Below are 25,316 nucleotides of genomic sequence, written 5' to 3'. Positions count from 1 at the left end.
TGTCCCAGGGCTGGAGCTTTCACAGGTCGGGTCAGGAGACCACACTCAGCCTTGAAATGCCCGGCCTCTCCACAATAAAGGCATAGGCGAAGCTGGATTCGTCGCTGCCGCTCCTCAGGAGTTAGCCGGGTTTTCTGGATATCCATGGGCTCTGGGGCAGGCAGCGCAGCTTTCTCTGGAGTGGGAGCGCGGGGCAGAGACACAGAAGTGTGTTGAGTGCGAGGACTGATCTTGGGTCGGCGCGAGAGCAGTTGATCCAACCGGATCGACAGTGAAATGAGCTGATCCAGGGTCAGGGAATCATCTCTGCAGGCTAATTCCCTCTGTATATCTGGATTAAGTCCGCATCTAAACACGTTGATCAACGCAGCGTTATTCCACCCACTACCAGCCGCGAGAGTGCGAAACTCCAGAGCGTAGGAAGCCACCGGCTTCTGACCTTGCTTAAGAGCCAGCAAAAGTTCTCCATTAGACTGTCCATAACGCGAATGATCAAAAACTGAGCGGAAAGTAGCCAAAAAGTCAGTGTAACTAGCCCCAGAAAGGTCTTCCCAAATAGCTGTAGCCCACTCGAGTGCCTTACCAGAAAGCCGTGAGATAATGAAACCGATCTTAGCTTTATCGGTTGTAGGCGGTGAATTACTGAAAAACACGGAGCATTGTAAAAGAAAACCGCTGCATTTTTCCGGATCCCCATCAAACAACTCCGGTTTAGAGACAGAAAATCCAGGTACAGAAGAGTTAGCGTTGGGCATACTGGGGGCAGCTAACGGGCTAGGGCTAGGCTCAGTTACGCCTCTGAGGTGAGCTAGCAGCTCAGCTAGTTGTTGCTGCTGCGTGGTTTGCTGGCGGGCTAGCTCAGAAACAGCTTGGGTCACACCAGCGAGCGTTTGCTGGTGCTGACCGAGTAGCCTCCCCTGGTTGGCTAAACCAGATCTAATAGCCTCAGTATCTGCTATCTGATTTAGTTCGGCCGCGTATTCTGTCATGGTCAGAACAGAATAGCAGACAAGCGCAGATACTGATAAAAACAAAATGTGTTTATTATGATAATAAACAGATGAAATCAGGGTCGATACAAAAACAAGGGTGATCACCAGTAGACAGAGCAATGAAGACAAAACCATACCATAAACGAGAGACAGTCCAGAGTTCATACACAAGCAATCCAGTATCAGAGGTAATCCAAGAGGCAGTAGTGAAAGCACAGTCCAGGTCATACACAAACAATCCAATATCAAAGGCAGAGGCAAGAATCGGCGTCGAGTAAACAAAAGCAAGGTCATATACAAAGTAACTGAGACAAGAGATAAGTAACGCTTTGTACGAGGATAACCTACAATACGCGGCGATGAAGTCTGTTTGGCGTGCACCTTTATAGTGCCAGTAATCAGTATTCGGGGCTTCCTGGTGGAAGCAGGTGAGGTGTCACGTGATCAGGTGAGTGCGTGATGTCAGCGGGTGGTGCATTCTGGGTAGTGTAGTTGTTAACCTGAGAACCTCCGTTAGAGCTGGGTGTGGAAGGGACAGAGGAGCTAACAGCACCAGACGTGACACACGCCTTAATAAGTTGTAACCACCCATATTTTTTATGTAATAACACCTTAGGGGCTCTATACAGGGGCTTATTTTTTGTGTTATTTTTCAGTCAGTGTTTTTAATGAGGGCACTGTAAAAGTAAATTAATACGATACTGTGTTAAGCAGAAATTAAGAGTTTGTCAGTGGAGACAAACTAGATTTCCGGAGTAGTTCTGCTTTGTATTCCACAACATACTGTCTACTTTCACCGACTGATCTTATCTCATGGATTGTTATGCAGGCTGAGAAGACTGGAGTGTTGGTTGCTCTTATAAGAGAAACTAATTAAGACATCAAGAGCAATGGTCTCCATGTTGTAGTCCTTTAGCCTTGCTACCCCCTCATACAGTTTACTTTTAGGTTTATTAGTTGGATCAGGTGTGATGGAAACAGAAGAAACAGGAGAAAAAATGGACAGGGCATTACAAATTGGGTGCACTCAGCTCTTACTTGTGAAATAATCTGAAATAGTCTTTTTCATGTGGAAAGGGAAAGGAAAGTCAGGCATTTCATTGCTTTCTAAGTAGGTAAGCTGCAGAAACACTGGTAAAGTGATGTGGTCAGACCTTTAGGGCTTTTGCTGACTGTTTATAGGTCTTTTACAAAATTGAATATTAAGAAAATGGAAGTATTAATTTTAGAAATACTGTGATATGGGAGTCATGGGCCAGTGCAGATACATATTTTCCATGCATATTTCTGCCTATATTAAGCCTATTAGATAGGTAAACGTGTAATATTTCATTTCTGCTGTTAGAAATGATATAGGAGCTTTGATAGGAGGGTTGGATCAGTGTTCATAAATGAGCTTTAGGACAGGACACTTTATTCACTACTTTAACATCAAGACAGGATACTTCATTCTAAATACTCACATCTAACTATTATTTATTATCTTTATTAAAGGTCCTTATTTGGCAGTTCCCCATTTTTGCACTGCATACACTGCAATGTCTTTAGTGTTAATGAGTGCAAATTTAAGCCAGTGTATTAATAGGACAATGTTATGTAGCTTCTAATGTGAGTGGAGACAAACTAGCTACTTTCTCTGGACAGCCTTTCTTTTACTAGTTCTGCTTTGTATTCCATAAAAATACAGGTTTCTTTCACTGACTGATGTTGTCTTCGGTTATGAATCATTATGCAAGAAGTGGAGACTGCAGTGTTGGTTTCTCTTGTAAGAGAAATTAATTAAGAATTTACATGGTGTATTATTTTCCTATCAGTGTTCATAAGACCCTGTAAGAGTAAATATAACACAGTGTGCTAATATGATACTGCTGTGTAGCTTCTAAGCAGAAACTGGAGTTTGTCACTGAAGATAAAACTAGCTTTCCTGGGCAGCTCTGCTCTGTATTCCACAAGATACAGGCTTTCACTGACTGCTCTTAGATCTTAGGTAATGGATTGTTATGCATGCAGTGAAGATTGGAGTTCTGGTTGCTCTTATAAGAGAAATTAATTAAGAGGCGTGTTACTTGGCGTGTTATTTTCCTATCAGTCGGTCCCAGGCTGTCCCATCAAGAGCAGTACTTCTCACAATGTTCTGCTTGTTGTAGTCCTTTAGCTAGCTAGCTTCTCTAACACTTACGTTAATCTTACACACTTTAGGTTTATTAGAATGGGTTTAACAGGTGTGATGGTCGCAGGAGAAACAAAAATCCACAGGACATTAAAAATTGGATGCACTGATCTCTCTATCCTAATTTTCTGTGAAATAGTCTTTTTCATGTGAAAAGGAAAAAAAAATCATGCATTTTAATGTGTTCTAAGTAAATAAGTGATGAGTTCAGTTGTATAGAATTTTGGCGGACTGTTTTAGATTTATAGCTTTTACAAGATGGAATATTGAGAAATTAATATTAATGTTAAAGATACTCTGATACGGGAGTCATGGGCCAGTGTGGATATCCAATATTTTCATATATATTTCTAACTGTATAAACACTACAAAAAAAATCCATTGGCAAAAGCTAGACAAATATGTGTAAATTTCCAATGGGAAAAGCAAATCTTAGTAAGACTTCTTAAAATAAGCAATCTCAAAATTTCTAAATTAGTCAAGCTAAAATCACTGATATGTTTGATTTAAATTTGGATTCAAGAATCAGAATAATTTGTCCAGTGCTTGTTTTGTGTTTAAATTACTTAAGTTGAAAATGCTAAGTCAGGGTGATTAAGGTCATTATTCCCAAAATAAGCAAATTACATTTGCAATATTTGAGTGAGACAAAAAATAAACATGTATAAACATTTTTTCTGCTTTTAGTCTTCAGTTTTTTGTTGCACAGTTCTAGTTCTATTTTACAAAATTTGTTGCACGTTTGCTTATGTTGTCTATATAGTACTGTTTGTTCAATGTTGCACCATGGTTCCGGAGGAATGTAATTTCATTGTACTGTTTACCTGGACTCAAATGGAATCACAATAAAAGCTTCTTGAGTTGACTTGACTAGAAACGAGATGGTGGCTGCAGTGCTGGTTGGATGTCTACAAGATGCCGTTTTATGCTTTTACTGATCGCTCATAAGAGAAATTAATTAAGAGTTTACTTGGTGTGTTATATGCCTATCAGTTAAGACAGTTTTTGCCTCTGATTTGATGATATAATTGCACGCTTCTAGATTAATCAACATTTTTAATTATTAGAGTTATTTAGACATTGGAAAAATCAATTATTTAAAATAGAAATGTCCTAAATAAAAAAAAAAGCATACATTAAAAAAAAGCTAGCTTGTTCAAAATAATAGGCACTCAGAAAAACATTATGGCTAATATTGAGGTCAGCAAAAATGATTGAGGTCATGTCTGTATTGTATTGTATATTGTTATAAGTTCGATCAATAATGTTATTATTGCGACAAGTCTGCTCTGATTTTTTTTTTTTTTATGTGAAAAAGTTAAGTATTCCATTTTTAGCGTGTTCTCAGTAACTAAACCAGAGGATCGGCAAAATGATGAGTTCAGTTGGCTGACTGTTCATATATCTTTAACAAGATGAAATATTGAGAGAGTATCTCACACTCCCATTCTACCAGTTAAGATGGTCATAACACTTAGACGCGCTTTGGAAAATAGTTTGTGCTCTTCAGGTGAAACATCCGTTAAATGTAAACATATCTGCAATACCAATAACATTTTAACAATTATGTGAAGATAAGGATTTGATTCCACTGGCGATAGAGAGTTAGGAAGTAGTGGTTTCATTGATTTTGTTTTGTGAAGATACATGGATATGGTTCTGCTGTTGTTCAATACTACACAAAGGTCTCATGAATGATAAAATCCTGCCTTGTTTTTATCACCACTTACACAGTTAATTTACCAGTGTTGATTTAACACTGCTGAATTCATTGTGTAATTACAGCTGAGGTACAATATATTTATATTTGATTCACTATTCATATAAATAAGTTGTTGTTTATGACTTAAAAATACAACATAAAATAAACACAATAGTTATTGTAACGCCAGGTAGTGAGGAGTGACGCAAGCCGAGTAAAATAAGCAAACAGGTTTATTAACAGGCAGTATAACAAAAAACAGTAAAGCCAGGCAAACAAAGATCTCACCGAAAACCAAAGACGTAGTCGAAAGTACAGTCCGAGTTCGTAGCCGAGTATCAGTACTACCATGCAATAAATCCAATAAGGGCAAGACAAAAGACATAAACCAATAATCCAAAAAGAGAGTCGTAACCATAAAGCCAAAACGAGAAACGATAGGAGAACGCTTAGTATGCAACATCAGTTAACAATACCTCGCGGTGTTTGTTTACATACTGCGGACTTAAATACCGGAGCTAGATGGGTATGAACCGGAACTAACTCAGAACACAGGTGAATCAGAGCGTCGGAGCGAAATGTGATTGGGTGAAGTAGAACGGATACTGTTGGTGTCATAATCAACGGGAATCTGGGAAATGGAGTCCGGTAGTGTGGAAGGAGAACGAGGCGGCGTGACAGTTATGAACTGAAAAGGAAGCCAATTGTCTTCTTCACTGTTTTGTATATATCCTTCCAGTGTTTACTAGTGATATTATGTGATCAATTAATTAAAAAAAATCAAATTTCTCTTATTTCATACACTATATAGTGAAAATATTGGGACACCTGCTCATTCATTATGTCTTCTGAATAAAAAAAAAAAACAGTTTATCTTTCATTGCAGAAACTGTCTCTGCTGTCCAAGAAAGACGTTCTATTACGTTTTTCTGCTCCAGAGGGTCCTATTCTATTGGCAGTACTTCTTTAAAGGAACTAGACAAACTAACTGTGTGCATTTCCAATGGGTAAAGTATTCATTTCATTTATTTGAAGGTATGTCCTTTGTGGACTTATAGCTTGCCTTTTTTTAGTATCTTAAAAATCATTCAAATGTTGTGGAATTTTGCAATATTGGCGGCTTTTATTATGATGTACTGTAGATCAAAGATTACTTGTGTAGAAGTGGGTTAGATTTTATATCTAATATAATGAACTCAATTATTTTCTGTTTCCCAAGAATGACTGCAGATTATAGCCAGCTAGAAATTACACTTAAAGCCAACCTAATTTGTAACTTCAAAAGTGAAAAACAGTTCATCATCATACACTTCTAATGAGAGAAAGAGGAAGTCATAAAATAACAATGACTCACTGACTCTAATCCTATTGAGGCCTTGTGAGTTTTTAATGTAAGACATTTTTCCTGTGTTAACTCTGGACTAGTTGTATTACATGTGTAATTTATTTAGCATCTACTATTGTCATCTCATTAAATCCAAAACATATCCGGTACATATTTTTCTGCAAATCAACAACGTGCTTTCATTGGCAAAGCTGAAAATAGATTGTGGTGGTAGTGGAGGGAAGTATTTGCAGTATGAGTCTTACATGGAAGCATATTATATGTTTAGTCATGCAAATGGTAAAACTGCTTCTGCCTTAAATTTGGTTGTAAAGCTAATAAAAATAGTTAAATTATCTTGACCTTTTAAAAATTGTTAAAAGGCTGTTATATCCATTTTTATATAAATTGAGAGAATTGATGAAAAATTTTGAAGGTTACTATCGTTGGGTCTTGTTGTATTGGATTATGACATTTCCATTGTCATTCCCTTGTTTTCTTGTTAATTAAATCAACTCAACGTTAAGTCCAAAATTAGGCAGAGTTTTAAGGTAGTTTTCCAAAACACACACTCTCCCCTGTCATGACCAATTACTTTGTTTAGCTAATGCCCGGGAAAGATACTAGTTGTACAGATTTGGGTGAAAGATCATGATCTACCAAGTCAAGTCAAGAGAAGAGCAACAAATCAATGGTGTAATTAAATGTGGTTGTTGCTTGGTGAGCTTTCTAATGACCTGGCTTTGCCTTTCCTGAATGGTGGTTCATTTCCTATCATAATGACTCCACGTCTTTCTGAGCATTGGCCTTGGGGCCACGAGACGTTATCTGACTGGCAGTAGGATCCTTATCTGTCTATTAGCTTTCTCCTTTGTCTCACTCTGCAACGTTTAATGTCAGTGGCCAAGGGATTGGGCCATTGATTCTGTGGGCGAGACCAAGACCAAATCAGGCTTGAATCAGGCTTAAGCAGTGCTATTTTAACATGAAATTTACTTTATAGGTGTATTATAATCATACATTTACCACAGCAATAATACGTCACACATACATTTACACAGACAGACATAGTCAGTCTTTTAATAAACAAAACATGCGTGGCAAAGCTATTACCTCAGCTAATGTTAGTAGCTAGCTATCTTAACTAGCCCTGTATAGCTTGCATCTTTCATATCTGTTAAAAATGTCCTAACACTGCAATATTTTTGTCTTTGTATTTTTTATGTCTGTAACTTATTCAGCCATGAATATGCTGGAAGCTATTTGTTTAACATTTTGATGTAATATTTCCTAGGGATGCACATTGATGACATCATAACATTAGTATCAACCAATAATAGTTTTTTTTTTTTAATTATGGGCATGAGTTTTTTAATGACCGATATTTCAGGCTGATATTTGCTGACGTATTTATTGTATGACGGAAAAGGAAACAAGCAGCTCACATTAGCCGCACTACTTTTAAATTGATTGATTTAAGCTAGTTTTTATGTTTTTTTATTTTTCTAATTTTTGGTGTCTATTCTCTCTTTAAGTTATAAATGTGTATATCAGTATCGGCATCGGCTGATATATACATGTGAAATATCGGATATCGGCATCAGCCCAGAATTATCACATCGATGCATGCCTAATATTTTCAGTTGCCTAATATTCAGTGCATCCTGATTCATAATATATATTAATTAACAGTCCTAGCTATAATATTTTCACTATTGTGCAAAAGCTCATTTCTCACTGTTGTGGTAAAAAATGCAAAAATTGAACCATTAGAGCGAAAGAAATTACAACATAACTTTCAACTGAAGCCTACATAAAAAGTAATTTTAGAGCATTTAATTCATTAAATTGAGCAACTTTCAAATTCACATTACATTAAAAGGTACAAACATACCAAAATGATAATACAATGTTTTTGTGTCATCAAGACCAAGATATTGATCTGCTCCACATTCCCCATCTTCCTCATCTTCAACTTCATCTAAACACACTTTTTCATTGCTAGTGATGATCCTTCCTTTTGTTCTTTACATATCTATATTATAATCATTTTTCCCCACTGTAGCCTAATTTTCAAGTGGAAAGTAGTTTGTTTTTAATGCATCCCATCTTTTTTTCTTGAGCTATATGTATTTAACAGGTGCAGTTACTGCAGTGTCCTTTGCAAAGACTCTGAAACTTAGCATATTTTATATAAATATATAATTCTTTTGATATATTGGTGCAGCAGCTGTTTTATTCATTTTGCCTCCTGTGATCTGACATTCAAACACAATTAGCCAGAGGATTCTGTAAGGTTTTCACACAAGCAGGGCAAGACTAGAGCGAGGTGGTGGGCTGCTCATTTCAGATCATGGAGCAGAATTTTGCCAGATTTTGTTTCTTTTTGCTGTGTTTGACTCGCAAACAAACCCCAGCAGTCAAGCTTGCAAAAATTCTACCACCCACCATCCTCCGTATTTCTGTCTTTGTGCCCCATTCTCTTGCTTTCTCTTTTCTCTGTCCTTCCACACCTGAATGAGAACACACACACATGAACACACACACACACACTCACAGATAGATTTGGAGAGTTAGGGAGACTTTGGGTACATGCGTGCAGGAATCATCCACAGCTCTGCAGCCTCTGTAGCCTCTGCCCTGTCAGCAGGGGCCAGAGGTCAGTGCCACCTACAGAGTGACCATCTGCTCTAGAGTGGGGCACGGCAAGACATTTACACACACTCTCTCTCTTTTACACCCCCTCCCTCGCACACTCTCACACACATAATCTCCACCATAACGCACAGGCTCTTTTACACACTATAGACACCTACAGGTTTCCCCACACACACCTACACCACCACGTCTTCACTGTGCTCTGTCTCTCTGTATAGAGTTGGAGCCCCATAGGCTACGTTCACACAGCAGGCAAATGGACCAAAATCTGATCTTTTATGTCATATAGGATACAGCTGGGCATATTCAAAACCATTTTATACAAAAAAACATATTGACATCCAGTACAAGTCAAAAGTTTGGACACCCCTTTTCATTCAGTGTTTTTCTTTATTTTATTATATAATTATTTTTTGTTACATTGTAGATTAATATTATAGACATGAAAAATATAAAGGTATTTTTCACATTCACATTCACATTCACATACATATGGAATTACATGGTAAACAGTAAAAAAGCATTTGGCCTCCAAAATTACCTGACCAAAACCCAACTGAGATGGTGATTTTGAATGAGCTGGAGCTTCACAGCGTAAAGGAAAAGAAGCAACTCTTGTTCAGCACTTCCACAAACTCCAGGTGACTCTACTTAATAAAGCCACTGAGATTAAAATATTCAGAAGAATCTCAAGTATAAAACAAATTCTGTTTTTTTTAAACATTTTTGGTTATCATAATAATTCCACATGCGTTCCCGTATAGCTTTAATGTATTCAATATTAAATTTACAATGTAAAAAAATCATAAAAACAAAGAAAACACCTTGAATGACAAGAGGTGTACAAACTTTTGACTGGTACTGTATTGTGCCTGCTGTGCATGTTAACATATATGTCTCATTAATTACAAAAACAAAAAGTTTGTACATGGGTGGTTTGTTTGGAGATGGTTTGTTTTCCATAGGTTAAAATTATTTTGTAGAATCATTGTAATTAAAGAAGCAGCATGACGACTTTTCTCAAACAACATAATACAGTGCATTTTTCTGAGCCAGTAAAATACTTACATAGATACACAGTTTTATATTTGCTATTTAAATAAACCATATGTTTAATATGTTTTGTCACAAATCAATACTGATACTTTCACATTATATTGTATATCGGCATTCGTCTGAAACATATTGAAATAAGATTTTTTCATCATATTGTCATCCCTAAACTGTAAAAAAAAATTAAATGTTTTCTGTTTATTAAAAAAGAAAAAGTCTTTAGTAACTGGGATATTGATATTGGGTTTCTGAGCTTTCACTTAGTACCTGCTATTTTCAGTACATGTGCTAGGTTATTTATTAATAAAAATAATAAGAAAAAGTAATTTTTCTCCATTCATGCCTAAATGATGTATTTTATACTCATTTTGTACACACTCATTTTGTAAGTTTAAAGAAATTAAACAAAAACATGCCCTTTTTACAGGGAGCTTGAACACATTTGTGGTAATAATCCCAGCTGTCAGCCTGAACTCCTTTATAGTTTTTGTGATTAAAAAATTTAAGGATAAAACTGAAATTTCACATGAAGCATTGCCGTTTAGCACATGCATGTCATTTACACAGTGCAAACTGTTCAGACAAATGCCAGATATGGATCACATTAAAAAAATGTGTGAACAGCCTAAACTAAGACTTAGACTTAGATTTGGTGAGAAAATCAAATTTGGGCCACTTTCACTTTCTGTGCCAAATCTGCCAATGTAAGCATATTAGTTAGTGTCTTCCTCCAGTTGCTTCTGCTGTTATGTCAATAGTTATTGCCTAAAGCAATGCTAGGTGATTTATCATACACACATTAAAAATCCATAAAAATGGGTGTTTGTAAGCAGTGCAGCTATCTAAGCATTTGCTCATCCATACCTAAGAGAAAGCATAATTGGCTTCTGGGTTCTTGGTGGAAGCATATGTTAGCCATGACCCACTCAGTGCTGGTAGTATTATGTGATAAAGGAAGATTTAGCTAGTGGGTGGAAAATGGAATTGACTAACTTTTGGAGAAAATGTCAGAGCAAGAATCAGGCATATTTTATTGATTAGGTATCGGCTATTGTAAGCCCAATCTACATTCTATGTTTCTTGACTGCATTGTGCTGCAGTGTTAGAAGCATCTCCACAAAATGTATTCACTTCATTAAAAAACGCTGAGACACAGGTCCAGAATCTAACGGCGAAGTATTAGATTTAAAATAGCCGTTTAATGTGGCTTAGTTAGAAACTTAGAATATAATGTCTAATAACTGATAATTATTTAAATTTATAGTTTTGCCGTTTGTACTACATTTAAAGAATCACGTTTTCCCCTGACTCACAACTTTGTATTGACTATTACTATGTATTTGGACATCTTAGGGAGTGTAACCAGAAAACTGTGGCAAATACCCTACCAAATACCAGTTTTTATTTTCTTGTAGTTTATGGTTAAAAACGCAGTTGTATTTGAAAGCTATTTATTATAGTGAATCACAGACAGCTTTAAAAATAATGTAATTCCAAGAAAGCCATTTTTGAAGTCTTTCCTAAAAGCCTAAAAGGCTGGGTTTTATGGCTTTAAAATAATATCATGCTATTTTAGGGTATTTTTGTGATAACAGTATTCTTAGTGATATGACAAAATCTTAAGAATATACTAATTCAACCAAACATATATTACAGTTTTATTTAGTATTAGTTTCATACATTCAGTAGAAACAAAAAAATATTTTTGTAATTAACTTTTAGAATTATAAGTTCATTTTTGTATAAAAAATAGTCAAAACAAAATAATGTAACAACAAAAATAATGCAACATATTCAGTGACTGTACAAAAAAATGAAAAACAACAATTTAAATAAAATACAGCAAATATGAAAACAAATACAAATTAGACTTATTTTAGAAGAATATGTCGAAGAAGATGTCGCGATATGGCCTTTTTATTGTGTAAAATCTTTTGGCGATGATATTGCATACGCTACAATATGGCACACTCCTACTCAAAAATTATGAATAAACATAGTAGTTTTTATACTCTGGTTCTGCATGTGCACTTGAAATTTAATGCTAATTAAAAGCTGCCTCATTAATTCACATAAATCAATAATTAAAACAATTTTTAATTATCTTACAATTTCTACTCATCTATTATTTTTGACTACTCTTAAATTTACAAATGTTTGTAAATATTACAAAGAAATCGTTTTTTTTTTTTTAAACAGACACTAGCTATTTACAAGATATAAGATAATATTAAGATTTATTTATTTATTTATTATCTGTAAAAACCGATTGGATTGATGTCTGCTGATTAAAGTACTCAGACTAGATCAGGGGCAAACACATTTAAATTGAGAAAATTAACTGCATTTTTTTTTTCGTTGTAAACAACATTCAGGATTATTATTCAGTTATTATTAAATCATTATTTGAAACAAATATAAATATAAATTGAATCCTACACCAGATGACGAGTCTGTGAAGGTTAAGAGGTTAAACAGGAAAACACGCAGCTGAAATATGGTCAGCAGAGGCTGAGCGTCTTTGTGTTAGTCCTATTAGCTTTTGCTACGGCCTACGTGAACACTTAGCTGACCTAAGAAAAGATGTTTTATTCTGCTAGTATAATAATACCCTCAGAAAACTTTACAGCTGGAAACTTGGAACATGTTCCATTTTAACCCAAGGCTCGATCAGTTCATTACCATTCAGCCACCTCTTCCCATCTCCATTACTGCTCTCAGGGGGAGCGTGGGGGTCATCATATCTTTATGCAGCGAAGAGGTGAAACACAGGCTATGCACAATATCAATGCACCATTGCGCTTCTTTCTTATCTAACAAAAAGGGAGGCAAGCATCCCACGCTTGTTATTCACTCTCTTTCACTCTCTCTTTCTCATCTTTGCATTTCACTCTTTCGCATCTTTGCCTTTCTCTCCTTCTCTCCTTCTCTCTCGTTTTCTCTCTCTCTCTCATTCTTTGTTAAGTACTTTTCATGGATTTCCTTGCAGAAGATTATCTACTGGTGGACTAAATGTGTTTGTTTTGTGCATGTGGTGTATTGTGATGGGGAAGGAAGTGGGGATTATTCTTTGTTGTTTTTCCCCAATGTGGGCTAATACTCAGTATGTGGGTTTATACTCAGTGTAGCTGTATTTATAGTTACCCCAGATATAGCGTGCTTTCTGTTAAATGGGTTCTTAGAAGAGATATCAGGTTTTGTGCAATATTTGGAACACCAACCACTACAATAGGTGTGTAATGTATGTGTAATGTACCATCATGTTACACTGATCAAATGAAAGACAAGCAAAACAAAAATCATGAATAAAAAATCTCTTTTTCTCCTTTTCTTCTTTCGCTCTCATCACTATACAATTCATTGATCACCATTTTATTTAGTCTAAGTATTTTACTCATTTATTTTAAGCCTTATTTCAGTGTTAAATCTAAACAGCAGCAGCACTGCTAACGTAAATGCATGATTATAATTGCACTGCTTTGTTGGTATATCTGCTGGGATAATAAAAGGTGAAGTGTTCAGTAATTCTTTTTTAAATAGTAGTTTTGTTATTACCTTTTCTTGGATGTTTAAGCACAAAGTAACTAGCAATAGCAATGATTTAAAAAGGGTGTGGTGTTTCATTCAGCGCAGATTGTGTGGTGTGGGGGATATGATGACTAACAACAATTAAAACAGAGAATTCTGTGAATCATGCGTTTATGTGTGGAGTCTCTGCGTGCTTTGTGTTTTAGGGTTGTAAAAATCTTGAATTGTGGGCCACGCATTAGAAAAATATTTGACTCAATTCAACTGAGAGATACACTGAATATGAAACAATTGGTTTCTCTAGTTTCTCACAGTCAGTTCTAAATTACCTTTTGACAGGGGGAAGCAATTCACCCAGCATGTGCCCTGGTGGCTCAGCACATGAAGGCTCAAGAGCAGTGCAGTTACACTCGGCAAAAAGAGAGGAGTAATCACACCGCGCCATCTGGTAAGCTAACTTTATGTTTGATACCTTTGCTACTTCCATGTCCTGCTATCTGTTTGATCTTGTTCTGTTTATTTAACTTATAACAAGCCAGTTTCCGTCACCTCTGAACATTTCGTTTCAGATTTACGTCATTCCCCTGTGCCTTGCCTAACTTTATACAGTCTGATTTATAGGTTTATATTGGAAGTACATGTTATCATTCATATATTCTGTATTATCTTGTTTGTTCACAGCTGTATTGGCATAATCTGACATGCCCTTTTGACTGTGTTTGAGTTCTGTACTATTACAAATGTGTCTTTACTTTGTGATTGACTGTAAATTAATGATAGGTTATAAGATCAGGCCAAAGATTTGATTTAGAGGTGTAATTTGAAATGAAATGTTTTTCATTGACTTTCATTGAAAGTTAGAGTTTTTCCTCATAGAAAAACCCTTAAATGTGACTGATTCAAATATTTGAATGATCCTTAGGAAATCCTAGAAATTAGATCTAGCCGTTACTTTAGAAGTTTCCAAATATTGACCTTCCTAGTGTAGGCCAAGTCAGCCAAAGGCAATTATAGGATGTAATCAAGTGTAAAGGTTTAGGAGATTAAAAGCAGTTACTCAAACCGGAGGTGTTCAATCATGCCTGATGATGAGGGAGCTGAGGGCCACCTGAGAGGATCGATATAACCCAATTCTTTCATTGCATTACTTCAGTAATCAAACCATAATGACTCGTTTCTTTTCAGTGTGTGGTGCTGCACACCAAAGTTCTAGAGTAAACTCTACTCATAGGTCTTCCCCTTAAAAAAGTGTTTTAGTTTTATGCATATTAAACTGCTCAGAACAGGCCGGTCTATTCAGTGTTCCAATTAACTGAGACATGTTAACACACAATTCACAGATAAAGGCTAATATCTAAGAGCATGTTAAGTGGCTGTTCAGTGAACTAAAGCTATGTTTACACAGCTGGAGAAAGAGGTTTCAATCTTTGAAAGATCTAATGTTTATTTTACAGTTTGCACTTTATAAATGACACGCAAAACAGCAACCTTTCACGTGAAGTTTCGGTTTCATTCTTGCCAGAATGATATAAGACATTGTTGACAGCAAGGCTTTATCGAGCTTGCTGTAAAAAGGAGATGTTATACAAGAACAAACACTTGTTATTTGTGTCTTTTGTTTCTGAGCAGCTGTGACACGAGTAATCTAATATTATTGCAACTGAGTGATCAATCCAAATAATTCTTTCATTATCTCATTAGCCTACATCTAAACCCCTCGCTTACTGATGTTGCCTTGTTTAGTAAAAAAAATAGTAAACAACTAGAAGACTGACCCACTCTACAGGCTAGTCAGCATGAATATTCAGTCTTGCTAAATATTCATGCATGTTAATTATATATCCACAGTCTGAGCCCTAAGTCTGTTTACAGGAATAATTGAATTCTTCTCAGCTCATTGGCTCAGCTCTGAATGCAGTGCAGTAAAAGAATTGCAATATTGTTGAGATGAAGATATGATCTGTTTTTTTTCACACTGGAAGTTTTAATTAAAGTAAACATGGACTGCTTATAAATGTTTTTACTGATTCTGGAGAAATAAAGTATGACTATTCACTGGGGTTTTAAAGCATCACTGCAAAATTTAAATGTTTTGAAGAGATTTGAGTTTTTGATTACATTTGATTACATTTGGTTACAGTAGCCTTGACCAGGACAAGATGATATGTTGATGAAATAACAAAGCATTCAGAGCTGTGCATCATTCCCCTTTACTCACTTCCCCTTACTTCCTGCATGCAGACCTTTGTGTGATCCTTTTGGTCTTTTTAAACTATTAAAGTGGCTTTTAATATTGAACCCCCTCCTTGTTTCTATTAGAGGCCGACCGATCGATCGGCCAGCCGATTTAATCGGCCGATTTTTGTTATTTTTTTATCAATCGGCATCGGCCGATTTTCTTATTTGGCCGCACCGATTTTAATCCGGCACATCTGCGGGCAGCTACTTGGAACGCAGCAAGGTTTCAAGAGTGAGCAAGACTTTCAACGGGTAAGGCATCCATTTTTACAATCCAGTGTCCCAAAGTCTATATTTTCTCTCATGATTAGTAATCTGTGATGTTGCTTCATTTACTGAAAAAGAATAGAATTTCAACTGCATCCGTGTTGTAGCATTTCTCTCCAAACGAAACTATGCTTAGCGTTGATGGCAGGAGTGCATTTGGAATGAGCCCTGACTATGCAAGGCAAGCCCTATCTATAAGCTCTAGTATAAAATAACTGACGTCTCTTCTTCAGAAACGAAAATCTAAGTAAATAAAATCAAATTAACACTTGATATTTTCAGTATTTAAATTATTTTTAGACGAAATGAAAAAGGGCAGGACTAAAACTGTTTAAGGATATTCCAGCATCAGCTGCGCTGAAATAATAATTACTGGTTAGTCAGGATTATTAGAGGACTGTACTTCTCCTTATATATAAACAGTGTTGGGCACTTACTTTGAAAAAGTAATTAGTTATAGTTACTCGTTACTTCTCCAAAAAAGTAACTGAGTTACTAACGGAGTTACTCCACTATAAAAGTAATTAGTTACCAGTAAAAGTAACTATCGTGTTACTTTTTATTATTCGCCCGTCAAAAAAAGGAAATCAATTATGCATTTACTATTATTATTAGAAAAATAACAAAAAATAACAAACGAAAATAAACCCAAAATGTTGACAAAAATATAATCTAACGAATTTCAAAAAAATTAAACGAAATTCTCCACACAACCAAAGAAAATTACTAAAACTTGTAATACTGAAAAAAGCGGAAAAACGCGTCTGGGGATGAAATTTAACAAACCAAGCCACACTCAAAAGAAATATGTATATATAAAACAAAATAATGGACAAAAACAACAATTTAATGCCCGTTAAAATGGTATTAATATAACAGCTTCACCAAAAGAGAATAGAGCTTAGATCGTGCCCAAAAAATCCGACCCAGCCGGAGCCCGTGCACATTCTGCCCAAGCCCGAACCATAAACTGTCATTATGAGCCTGACCCGATCCGCCCCATAAACTGTCTGTTTTCGGGCTGATTGAATGAGCGAAATATAATCAGAATTATGTTAATTAACACTGTAACATAGAAGCATAGAACTATTATTTAATTTAAATGATTTTTAAGAACAGCTACACACAATGCTGCAAGTCAAACGCGGAGGCGTTCACGTGCGCCCAGAGCTACGTGATTACAGTTTTCATTTTTATTATAGTTTAATTTTATTTTGTTTTTAATTTTTCTGTTCATTTTAGGGTGGGCTTGCTAGCGCGAGCGCTTTACACAAGAACTAACGGACCACGAGTGCCGCGCGCTCGGCACAACAACTCCCGCTGTACAACTCCGCTGTACAACAGCGCTTATAAATAAATTAAACACAAAAATGAGGGTATTCTATCAGTAATTTCAGTTCGTTTTAGTTAGTTTTATAAACACAAAATACAGTTCGAGATAGTTATGTTTTTCCTTTTAATTACCGTTTTTATTAGATTCAGTTAACACAAATGTTTTTCACTTTCAATTTTCGCTATTTCGTTCGCTTTAGTGAACAATAATAATTGGTTACTTAGCAACATTGTGATTATCACACCAGAGCTTTATATAAAATAAAAATAGGAGCCTGATTTCGGGTCGGTCCTCAGGTCAGGTGGGATTCGGGCAGAGAATCTAAGCTCTAAAATAGAAAGCAGCAGCACCACAAAAACCGGAGCAGCTAAAAAGAGCTTAACGTCCTTAATTCGGAACTTGGGTTGTCCACGGCAATCACTGAATTGATTAGAGCACGCAAATCGTCACAATTGTGCCTCACTTCACCACGCCAAACCACAGGCACAGCGGCCAGAAGCTCAAGTTCACCGGACAGAGGAGGGGTTAACCAGGGCAAAGCGAAATAAAAAAAAAAAGTTCATAGAGCGGCTAAAGTAACGTGCAGTAACGGGGTGTCGGAAATGGTAACGGCGTTATAGTTACAGTCAGAGTAATTAGTTAGATTACTCGTTACTGAAAAAAAGTAACGGCGTTAGTAACCGGCGTTAGTGCCGCCTCCTGCTGTTCTGCTGTAAAACTCACCCGTTTAAAGCGGTTTGCGCTGTTAGATATTAAATGAAACGATGAGCAGAATTTTCTGTTTTGTCGGGTTCTACTTTAGAACCCCCTCCAGACTTTTCTGATAAAAGCTCATTTTATCCTGAACCTATAAAGTCCGCGCTCTTCAGCTTTCTCAACTCATTTTCCGCTCACGCACCGAACCTCCAGTACAGCTGATGAGACGCGTTTCTCTGGCTAAGGAGCTCATTTGAAGAAGAAAAAAAAAACAGATAAAGCTATATTTAAATTACAGCACCTGTCTGTTTTTGCATTATTTATAATTTTATTCTTAATTTAAACGTCACCCATTTTTGTAAAATAATAGCTGCAGCCCTAATGTGAACATTTTATAACATTGTCCTCCCATGTCCATTCGTTTTCAACTGCATGGAGTTGAAGAAGAAATGAGCTTTGCCGTTTTGGAGTAACTATCTAAAGTTGTCACATTATGGAAGTCTTCTTGCACTCTGTTAAACATATTAAAATGAATAATTAATAGACTAACAGACTGCAACAAGTCATACATTTGTTAATTAGTAGGCCCCTACAGTAAATTTTATATAATAGCCAACATAATATTTCTACTATAAACATGAATATATAGTGTATATAGAACATGTTATATAATGAATAAAATAAAATGTTATGGATAATACAATCTAAATAAAATTAATATTTTTTTTATTAACATATAGTGATATAGTAACATTAAAGTCACTATAAAATGCTAACCTTATTTTCAATAAATTGTGTGAAGTTTACAACTGTTGTTCCTCCTCTTACTAGTATGATTTTAAGCATGCCAAATAAATATAATACGATAGCATATCGGCCCTAAAAATCGGCAGGTCACATCGGCCATCGGCTGACTCTGACCACTAATGATCGGTATCGGCATCGGCCTTAGAAAAACCCATATCGGTCGGTCTCTAGTTTCTATACACATTCTTCTGTTTCCCTGCATGCTTATTATCCTTTCTTCTTGTTTTGCAATGGTAAGGACCCCAAATGTCTATCATAGAGCAGCTATTAATTTGGTTTGTGGGTCATTATTAGTGTTTCAGTGGTGTGAGTGGATCAGATGCAGCAGTTCTGCTAGAGTTTTTAATCACTGTGTCCACTCTATTACACACTCCTTTCTAGCTGTCAGACAGAAGCTTATCTTTTGCTATATAGTGTGTTCATCCTCTAGTCCTTCATCATTGATTATAGAATGCTGCCCGCAGAACACTGCTTAGAAGGTAGATGGGTTTATTGGTTTAAAACAGGTTTACTTTTAATTGGAATTTATGTAGCCCTCTATTGTCTAAAGAAGATTTTACAATGCGTAGAATGAATCTGAAGGCACAAAAAAGATATTGGATCTAAAATTAAAGTGCCCAATTAAAGCAAATTGTAACTCTCAGCATTTAGTCAGTACTGCAAAATATGCAAAATAATAGAATATATAATAAGACCACTCACTCACTAATTGCCAACTGCCTAATTCCACTGACTGATTAAAACCATGACAACAGTCAACAGTCAGCCGCGCAATCATATCTTAGCCATGCAGGAGTTGCTGGCATACCTTCACAGCATGAACACACAGGTCAGAATTATTTGCTGAGACGCTTAAAAGCACCGCTCTGTAAGATACCAAAGAGCCCATCAAAATCAAAGCACTGCTGCCGCTTAAAAGGAAAGACAACTGGCACACTGATTGGGTTATGCCCAAAACATACCAACGATTAATTAAGAGAATTAGTACATGCTTTTTGCATGTATCAAGCAGCACAAGGAGAATTTTTTGGCCCTCATGATACCAAAGACCAACCGATACATTTTAAATTTAGCAGTGTTATGCGCAATTGTCCAATGCGCAATAAATTCCTAAAATAGGGCCACATGACTAAAAAAAGACTATAAAATAATGGACTAACAAAAAGTATAATAAACAAACAAAGAATATATACAAACCGGGAGACTGAGAACACCTGGGGGAGGAAATTAGCAGACAGGGTAACAAACGAGACAGGTGCGAAAAATAATGACTGGGCTGGGAAAGGACAGAGACAAGACAGAAACAAAACAGAGCCATGTGCTAAAGAGCACATAGCAAAGAAATCTAAACAAACTGAGGAAAAGAGAAACAGGCAGAAAAGCAGTACAGGAACAACAAACAGAGGAAAAAACACAACACATACAAAGGCTAAGGTGTGTGTCATGTCTGGTGCTGAAAGCACGTCTGTGTCTCCCACATCCAGCTCTATCTGCGATTCTCACAGTAACAACTACAATACCCAGAACGCACCACTCCATGACACAACACACACTCCCGATCACATGACACGTCACATGACGCCACCAGGAAGTCCCGAGTACTGATTACTCAGTGTATTTAAGGACCATGCTCACGCTCACACCTCGCCGAGTATCTGTTTGGTAAATCCTACAATACAAAGCGTTTCTCTTGCCCTTGCTATTTTCCGTGTATGATCCTGTTTTTGTTTTCTACCGACTTTGATTTTTGCCTGCTCCCTTGTGTTGGATTACCGTGTATGACCTGGACTGTTTATTGTACTTTGGATTTTTGCCTAACCTGTGATACTGCCTTTCCGTGTATGAACTCTGGACTGTCCTCCGTTTATGGTATGGTTTCTCTACACTGTGCATTTTTGGTATTGACCCTGTTTCTGTTGACTACCCCTGTTTACTCTATAACTTTAATAAAAGTTATTTTATTGTATCTGCACCAGTCTCCTTCCTGTCTGGCCCTGACAAGATACTCGGCCGTAATGACAGAGACTGCGGATACAGAGTCTATTAAGTCTGGTTTGGCTAACCAGGGTCGGCTTTTAGGTCAGCACCAGCAAACGCTCGCTGGTGTGACCCAAGCTGTTGACGAGCTAGCACGCCACCAGGTTAACCAACAGCAGCAGCTAGCCGAGATTATGAGTCACCTCCGGGGTTTGTCCACCCAGAACCCTAGCCCAGTGGTTAGTCCTGTAGCCAGCCCTAACAAAACCACTACTCCCTTTTTCGCTGTGTGTAAACCCGAAGTCTATGACGGAAACACTGAGAAATGTAATGGGTTTCTGCTCCAGTGCTCCGTGTTTTTTAGCAACTCACCTCCTGCTTCTGATAAAGCTAAAATCGGGTTTATAATTTCTCGACTGTCTGGCAAGGCTTTGGACTGGGCTACAGCTATTTGGGAGAACATTTCTGAATCCAGCTACGACACTTTTTTGTCTATTTTTCGCAGCGTTTTTGATCATACACGCTATGGGCAATCTAGTGGAGAGCTTCTGATTACCTTGAAGCAAGGTAAACTATCTGTGGCAGCCTTTGCTCTGGAGTTCCGTACGTTAGCTGCTAGCAGCGGTTGGAACGACCCTGCTCTCCTCTCCATGTTTCGACACGGACTTAACCCTGAGATTCAAAGAGAACTTGCATGCAAGGACGACTCACTCACCCTGGATCAGCTGATCGCTCTGTCTATCCGTCTGGATCAGCTCCTTTCCCGTAAGCCCAAAGCTGTTAGCCACACTCCTGCGGTTCGCCCTGCACTACTCCAGTCCGGGAATCCAGTTCCGGAATTTGCGCCTGCACCCAGCCCTGAGCCCATGGACATCACACGATCCAGACTATCCGTCGCTGAGAGGCAGCGTCGCATACGCCTTCACCTGTGCCTCTATTGTGGTGGTCCAGATCATCTAAAGGCTAACTGTGAACTCCGGCCCAATTCTGCTCAAGCGTCTGCTCTGGGACAGCGCGTGGAGAGTACTCCACGCGCTAACGTGGTATGTACCCCTGTTTCTAAACTTAAAGAAAAATGTTTCGTGTTGCCTGTTATTATTACCACTCCAACGGATGTTTTTTGTGTCTCAGCGCTTGTAGATTCTGGGTCGGAGGGGAACTTTATCAGCCTGGATTTGGTGGAGGAGCACGCCATACCCACGAAAGTCCTCTCCAAGTCGATCTCCATCCATGCCATCGATGGAGAGACTGTACGCTCCAAACCTGTGACCCTGCAGACTCTTCCTCTCACCCTTCAAGCCAGCGCTCTACATGTGGAACAGCTCTCTCTCTATGTGCTCCCACGCACAGAACATCCACTGGTTTTGGGAGCGCCATGGCTAAAGACACACGACCCCGTCATTTCATGGAGCCTGGGAGACATCACTGCCTGGTCTCCTTTCTGTCGTGAGAACTGTTTATCTTTAATTTCACTCTCTTTGCAATCTACCTCTGTCGAAAGCCCTAATTCTGTAGATACCCCTGATATTCCCTCCGAGTACTATGATTTTTCTTATGTGTTTAGTAAAGCTAAAGCTACTGAGTTACCTCCGCATCGCCCCTATGATTGCTCTATTGATTTAATAGAGGGTTCTGTACTGCCCAAAGCTCGTGTGTACCCATTGTCTCGTGATGAGGAGAAGGCTATGGAAGAGTATGTTAGTGAAGCTCTTGCGCAGGGTTTCATTCGCCCATCCAAATCCCCAGTTGGTTCAGGTTTCTTCTTCGTGAAGAAGAAGGATGGGGGTTTGAGACCCTGCATAGATTACAGAGGCTTAAACGACATTACTAAAAAGTTCGCTTACCCGCTCCCGTTAATCCCAGCAGCTCTCGAACAGTTACGTAATGCCGTGTACTTCACCAAACTCGATCTCCGTAGCGCTTATAATCTCATTCGCATCAGGGAAGGTGACGAATGGAAAACGGCGTTTTCCACCACCAACGGCCACTATGAATACCTGGTCATGAGCTACGGTCTCGCTAACGCCCCAGCTATATTCCAGTCGTTTATGAATGACATATTTCGCGATCTCATTAATCACTCTGTTGTCCTTTTTATAGACGATATCCTTATCTATTCACCAGATCTTCCCACACACATTCAGCATGTCCGCCAAGTTCTCCAACGCCTGAGAGAACATAGTCTGTTTGCCAAAGCCGAGAAATGTGAGTTCCACACTCAAAGGGTCACATTTCTCGGCTACGTTATCAGTTCCTCCGGTGTCCTTATGGACGATGAGAAAGTAACTGCCGTTACTAATTGGCCAGTGCCCCAGACCATTAAAGAACTCCAGCGATTCCTTGGCTTCGCTAATTTTTATAGGCGGTTCATCCGTAACTTTAGCTCCATTGCTGCGCCCCTGACTGCTCTCACTAAGGGGGCTGCTAAAATCCTGAAGTGGTCAACCGAAGCAGATCGCGCTTTCAGTGAGCTGAAAGCTGCGTTCACTTCAGCCCCTGTACTTAGGCACCCTAATCCCGAGTTTCCCTTCGTAGTGGAAGTGGACGCTTCCGAATCGGGTGTTGGCGCGGTTCTCTCTCAGCGTAGTGGGTCGCCACCCAAATTGTTTCCTGTAGCCTTCTTCTCACGCAAGCTTTCCCCTGCGGAGCGTAACTATGGGATAGGGGATAGGGAACTTCTTGCTGTGAAATTAGCTCTAGAAGAATGGCGTCACTGGCTGGAGGGGTCCGTTCATCCGTTCACTGTGTATACTGATCACAAGAATTTGGAATACCTCCGCACGGCTAAACGACTTAATCCGAGACAAGCACGTTGGTCTCTTTTTTTCTCTCGATTTAACTTCTCAATCTCGTTCCGTCCGGGAAACCGTAATACTAAAGCTGATGCGCTGTCCAGGGTTTACAGCACTGTGGACAGCGCATCCCAGCCCCAGGAGGCTGAACGCATTCTTCCTCCCTCTGTTCAGATCGCAGCCATTCAATGGGAGTTAGACGATCAGATTCGCCAAAGTAACGCTAATCAGCCCGATTCTGAGGACTGTCCTCAGGGTAAAACGTTCGTACCCGTCCAGTTTCGAGACAGGCTCATCACCTGGGCTCATTCCGCTTTAACCTCTGGTCATCCTGGTGTCACACGCACGTTACAATTACTCTCTGCCCGTTATTGGTGGAATTCTATGCGTGCTGATGTTCACTCATTCGTTACCTCCTGCTCTGTTTGTGCGCAATGTAAAACGCCTAAAACCCTTCCAGCCGGTAAGCTACTACCTCTCCCTGTACCTGAGAGACCTTGGTCGCATATTGCCGTTGATTTTGTCACGGATCTGCCTGTATCTGAGGGTTATACTACAGTTCTCACTGTTGTTGATCGTTTCTCTAGAGGGGTTAAATTTATTCCATTCCCAGCTCTGCCTACTGCCTTCCAAACTGCTCAAGCTATTTATATGCATGTATTTAGACACTTTGGTATCCCCGAAGATATTTTGTCTGACCGTGGTCCTCAATTTACCTCTCGTGTGTGGAAGGCATTTTTTGAACATCTCGGTGTACATGTCAGTCTCACTTCTGGTTTCCACCCTACATGTAATGGTCAATGTGAGAGGGTTAATCAGGAACTCGGGAAATTCCTCCGCACATACTGCTTCAAACATCCCACTGATTGGTCACAATACCTTGTTTGGGCTGAAATTGCACAAAACTCCTTAGTTAATACTACCTCTGGCCTCACCCCCTTTCAGTGTGTTCTGGGTTTTCAGCCTCCCCTAGCTCCCTGGACAGCGGTGTCCACTGATGTGCCGGCTGTGGATGAATGGATGAAGCGCAGTGAGCAGGTGTGGGAGGACACGCATCGTAAAGTCTCTGAGGTACTGCGTGTGTACAAGGAGCGTGCTGACAAGCACCGTGGTGACAGCCCAGACTACCAACCAGGAGATCGGGTGTGGCTTTCTACCCGGGACTTTAGGTTTGAGGGTAGTTGTAGAAAACTCCTGCCTAAGTTTATTGGTCCTCTTAAGATTTTGTCACGTATTAATGAAGTTACTTACAAGGTGGAGTTACCCCCTCAGTATCGTATTAATAATTCCTTTCATGTATCTCTCCTCAAGCCTATGGTCCCGGGTCCGCTCGCTGACGCTGCACCGGCTGATGTTCCGCCCGCGGCTGTGGAGGGGGAGGGGTCGTCCACGTATGCTGTCCGGGAGGTGCTGGATTCACGCAGACGTGGGGGTGTGCTCCAATACCTTATCGATTGGGAGGGGTATGGTCCGGAGGAGCGTTGTTGGGTGGCTGCCAAAGACGTGCTGGACCCTGCCTTGCTCGTGGAGTTTCATGCTCGTTTTCCTGGTAAGCCTGCTCCTAGGCCCCGTGGACGTCCCAAGCGTCCTCCGACCTCCTCTGCTCCAACTCGTCGGGTTTCTCGCTCTGGTGAGCCCCGTCTGTCTGGCACCTCCGCTCCGACACCTGCACCTCCCGCCGGTACTCCCTGTCCGCCGGGTGGTCGTCGCCGGGGTCGGCCCCGTTCTGCCTCCGCTCCGGTTCCTCAGGGGGAGGGTACTGTCATGTCTGGTGCTGAA

At 38.9% G+C, this 25,316-nt stretch overlaps 1 protein-coding gene across 1 annotated transcript in view; it reads left to right on the top strand.

Moving 5' to 3' along the window:
- ghrhrb (growth hormone releasing hormone receptor b) overlaps positions 1–25,316 on the top strand; it is a 68,939-nt gene that overhangs the window by 6,011 nt on the left and 37,612 nt on the right. The window contains exon 2 of the mRNA XM_007248174.4: positions 13,767–13,875. Coding sequence (XP_007248236.1) covers positions 13,767–13,875 — 109 coding nt within the window. The remainder of the gene's footprint in view (positions 1–13,766; positions 13,876–25,316) is intronic.

Source organism: Astyanax mexicanus, chromosome 5, assembly GCF_023375975.1.
Source record: "Astyanax mexicanus isolate ESR-SI-001 chromosome 5, AstMex3_surface, whole genome shotgun sequence".
Lineage (NCBI taxonomy): Eukaryota > Metazoa > Chordata > Actinopteri > Characiformes > Acestrorhamphidae > Astyanax > Astyanax mexicanus.
This window is presented reverse-complemented; position numbering and strand designations above follow the sequence as displayed.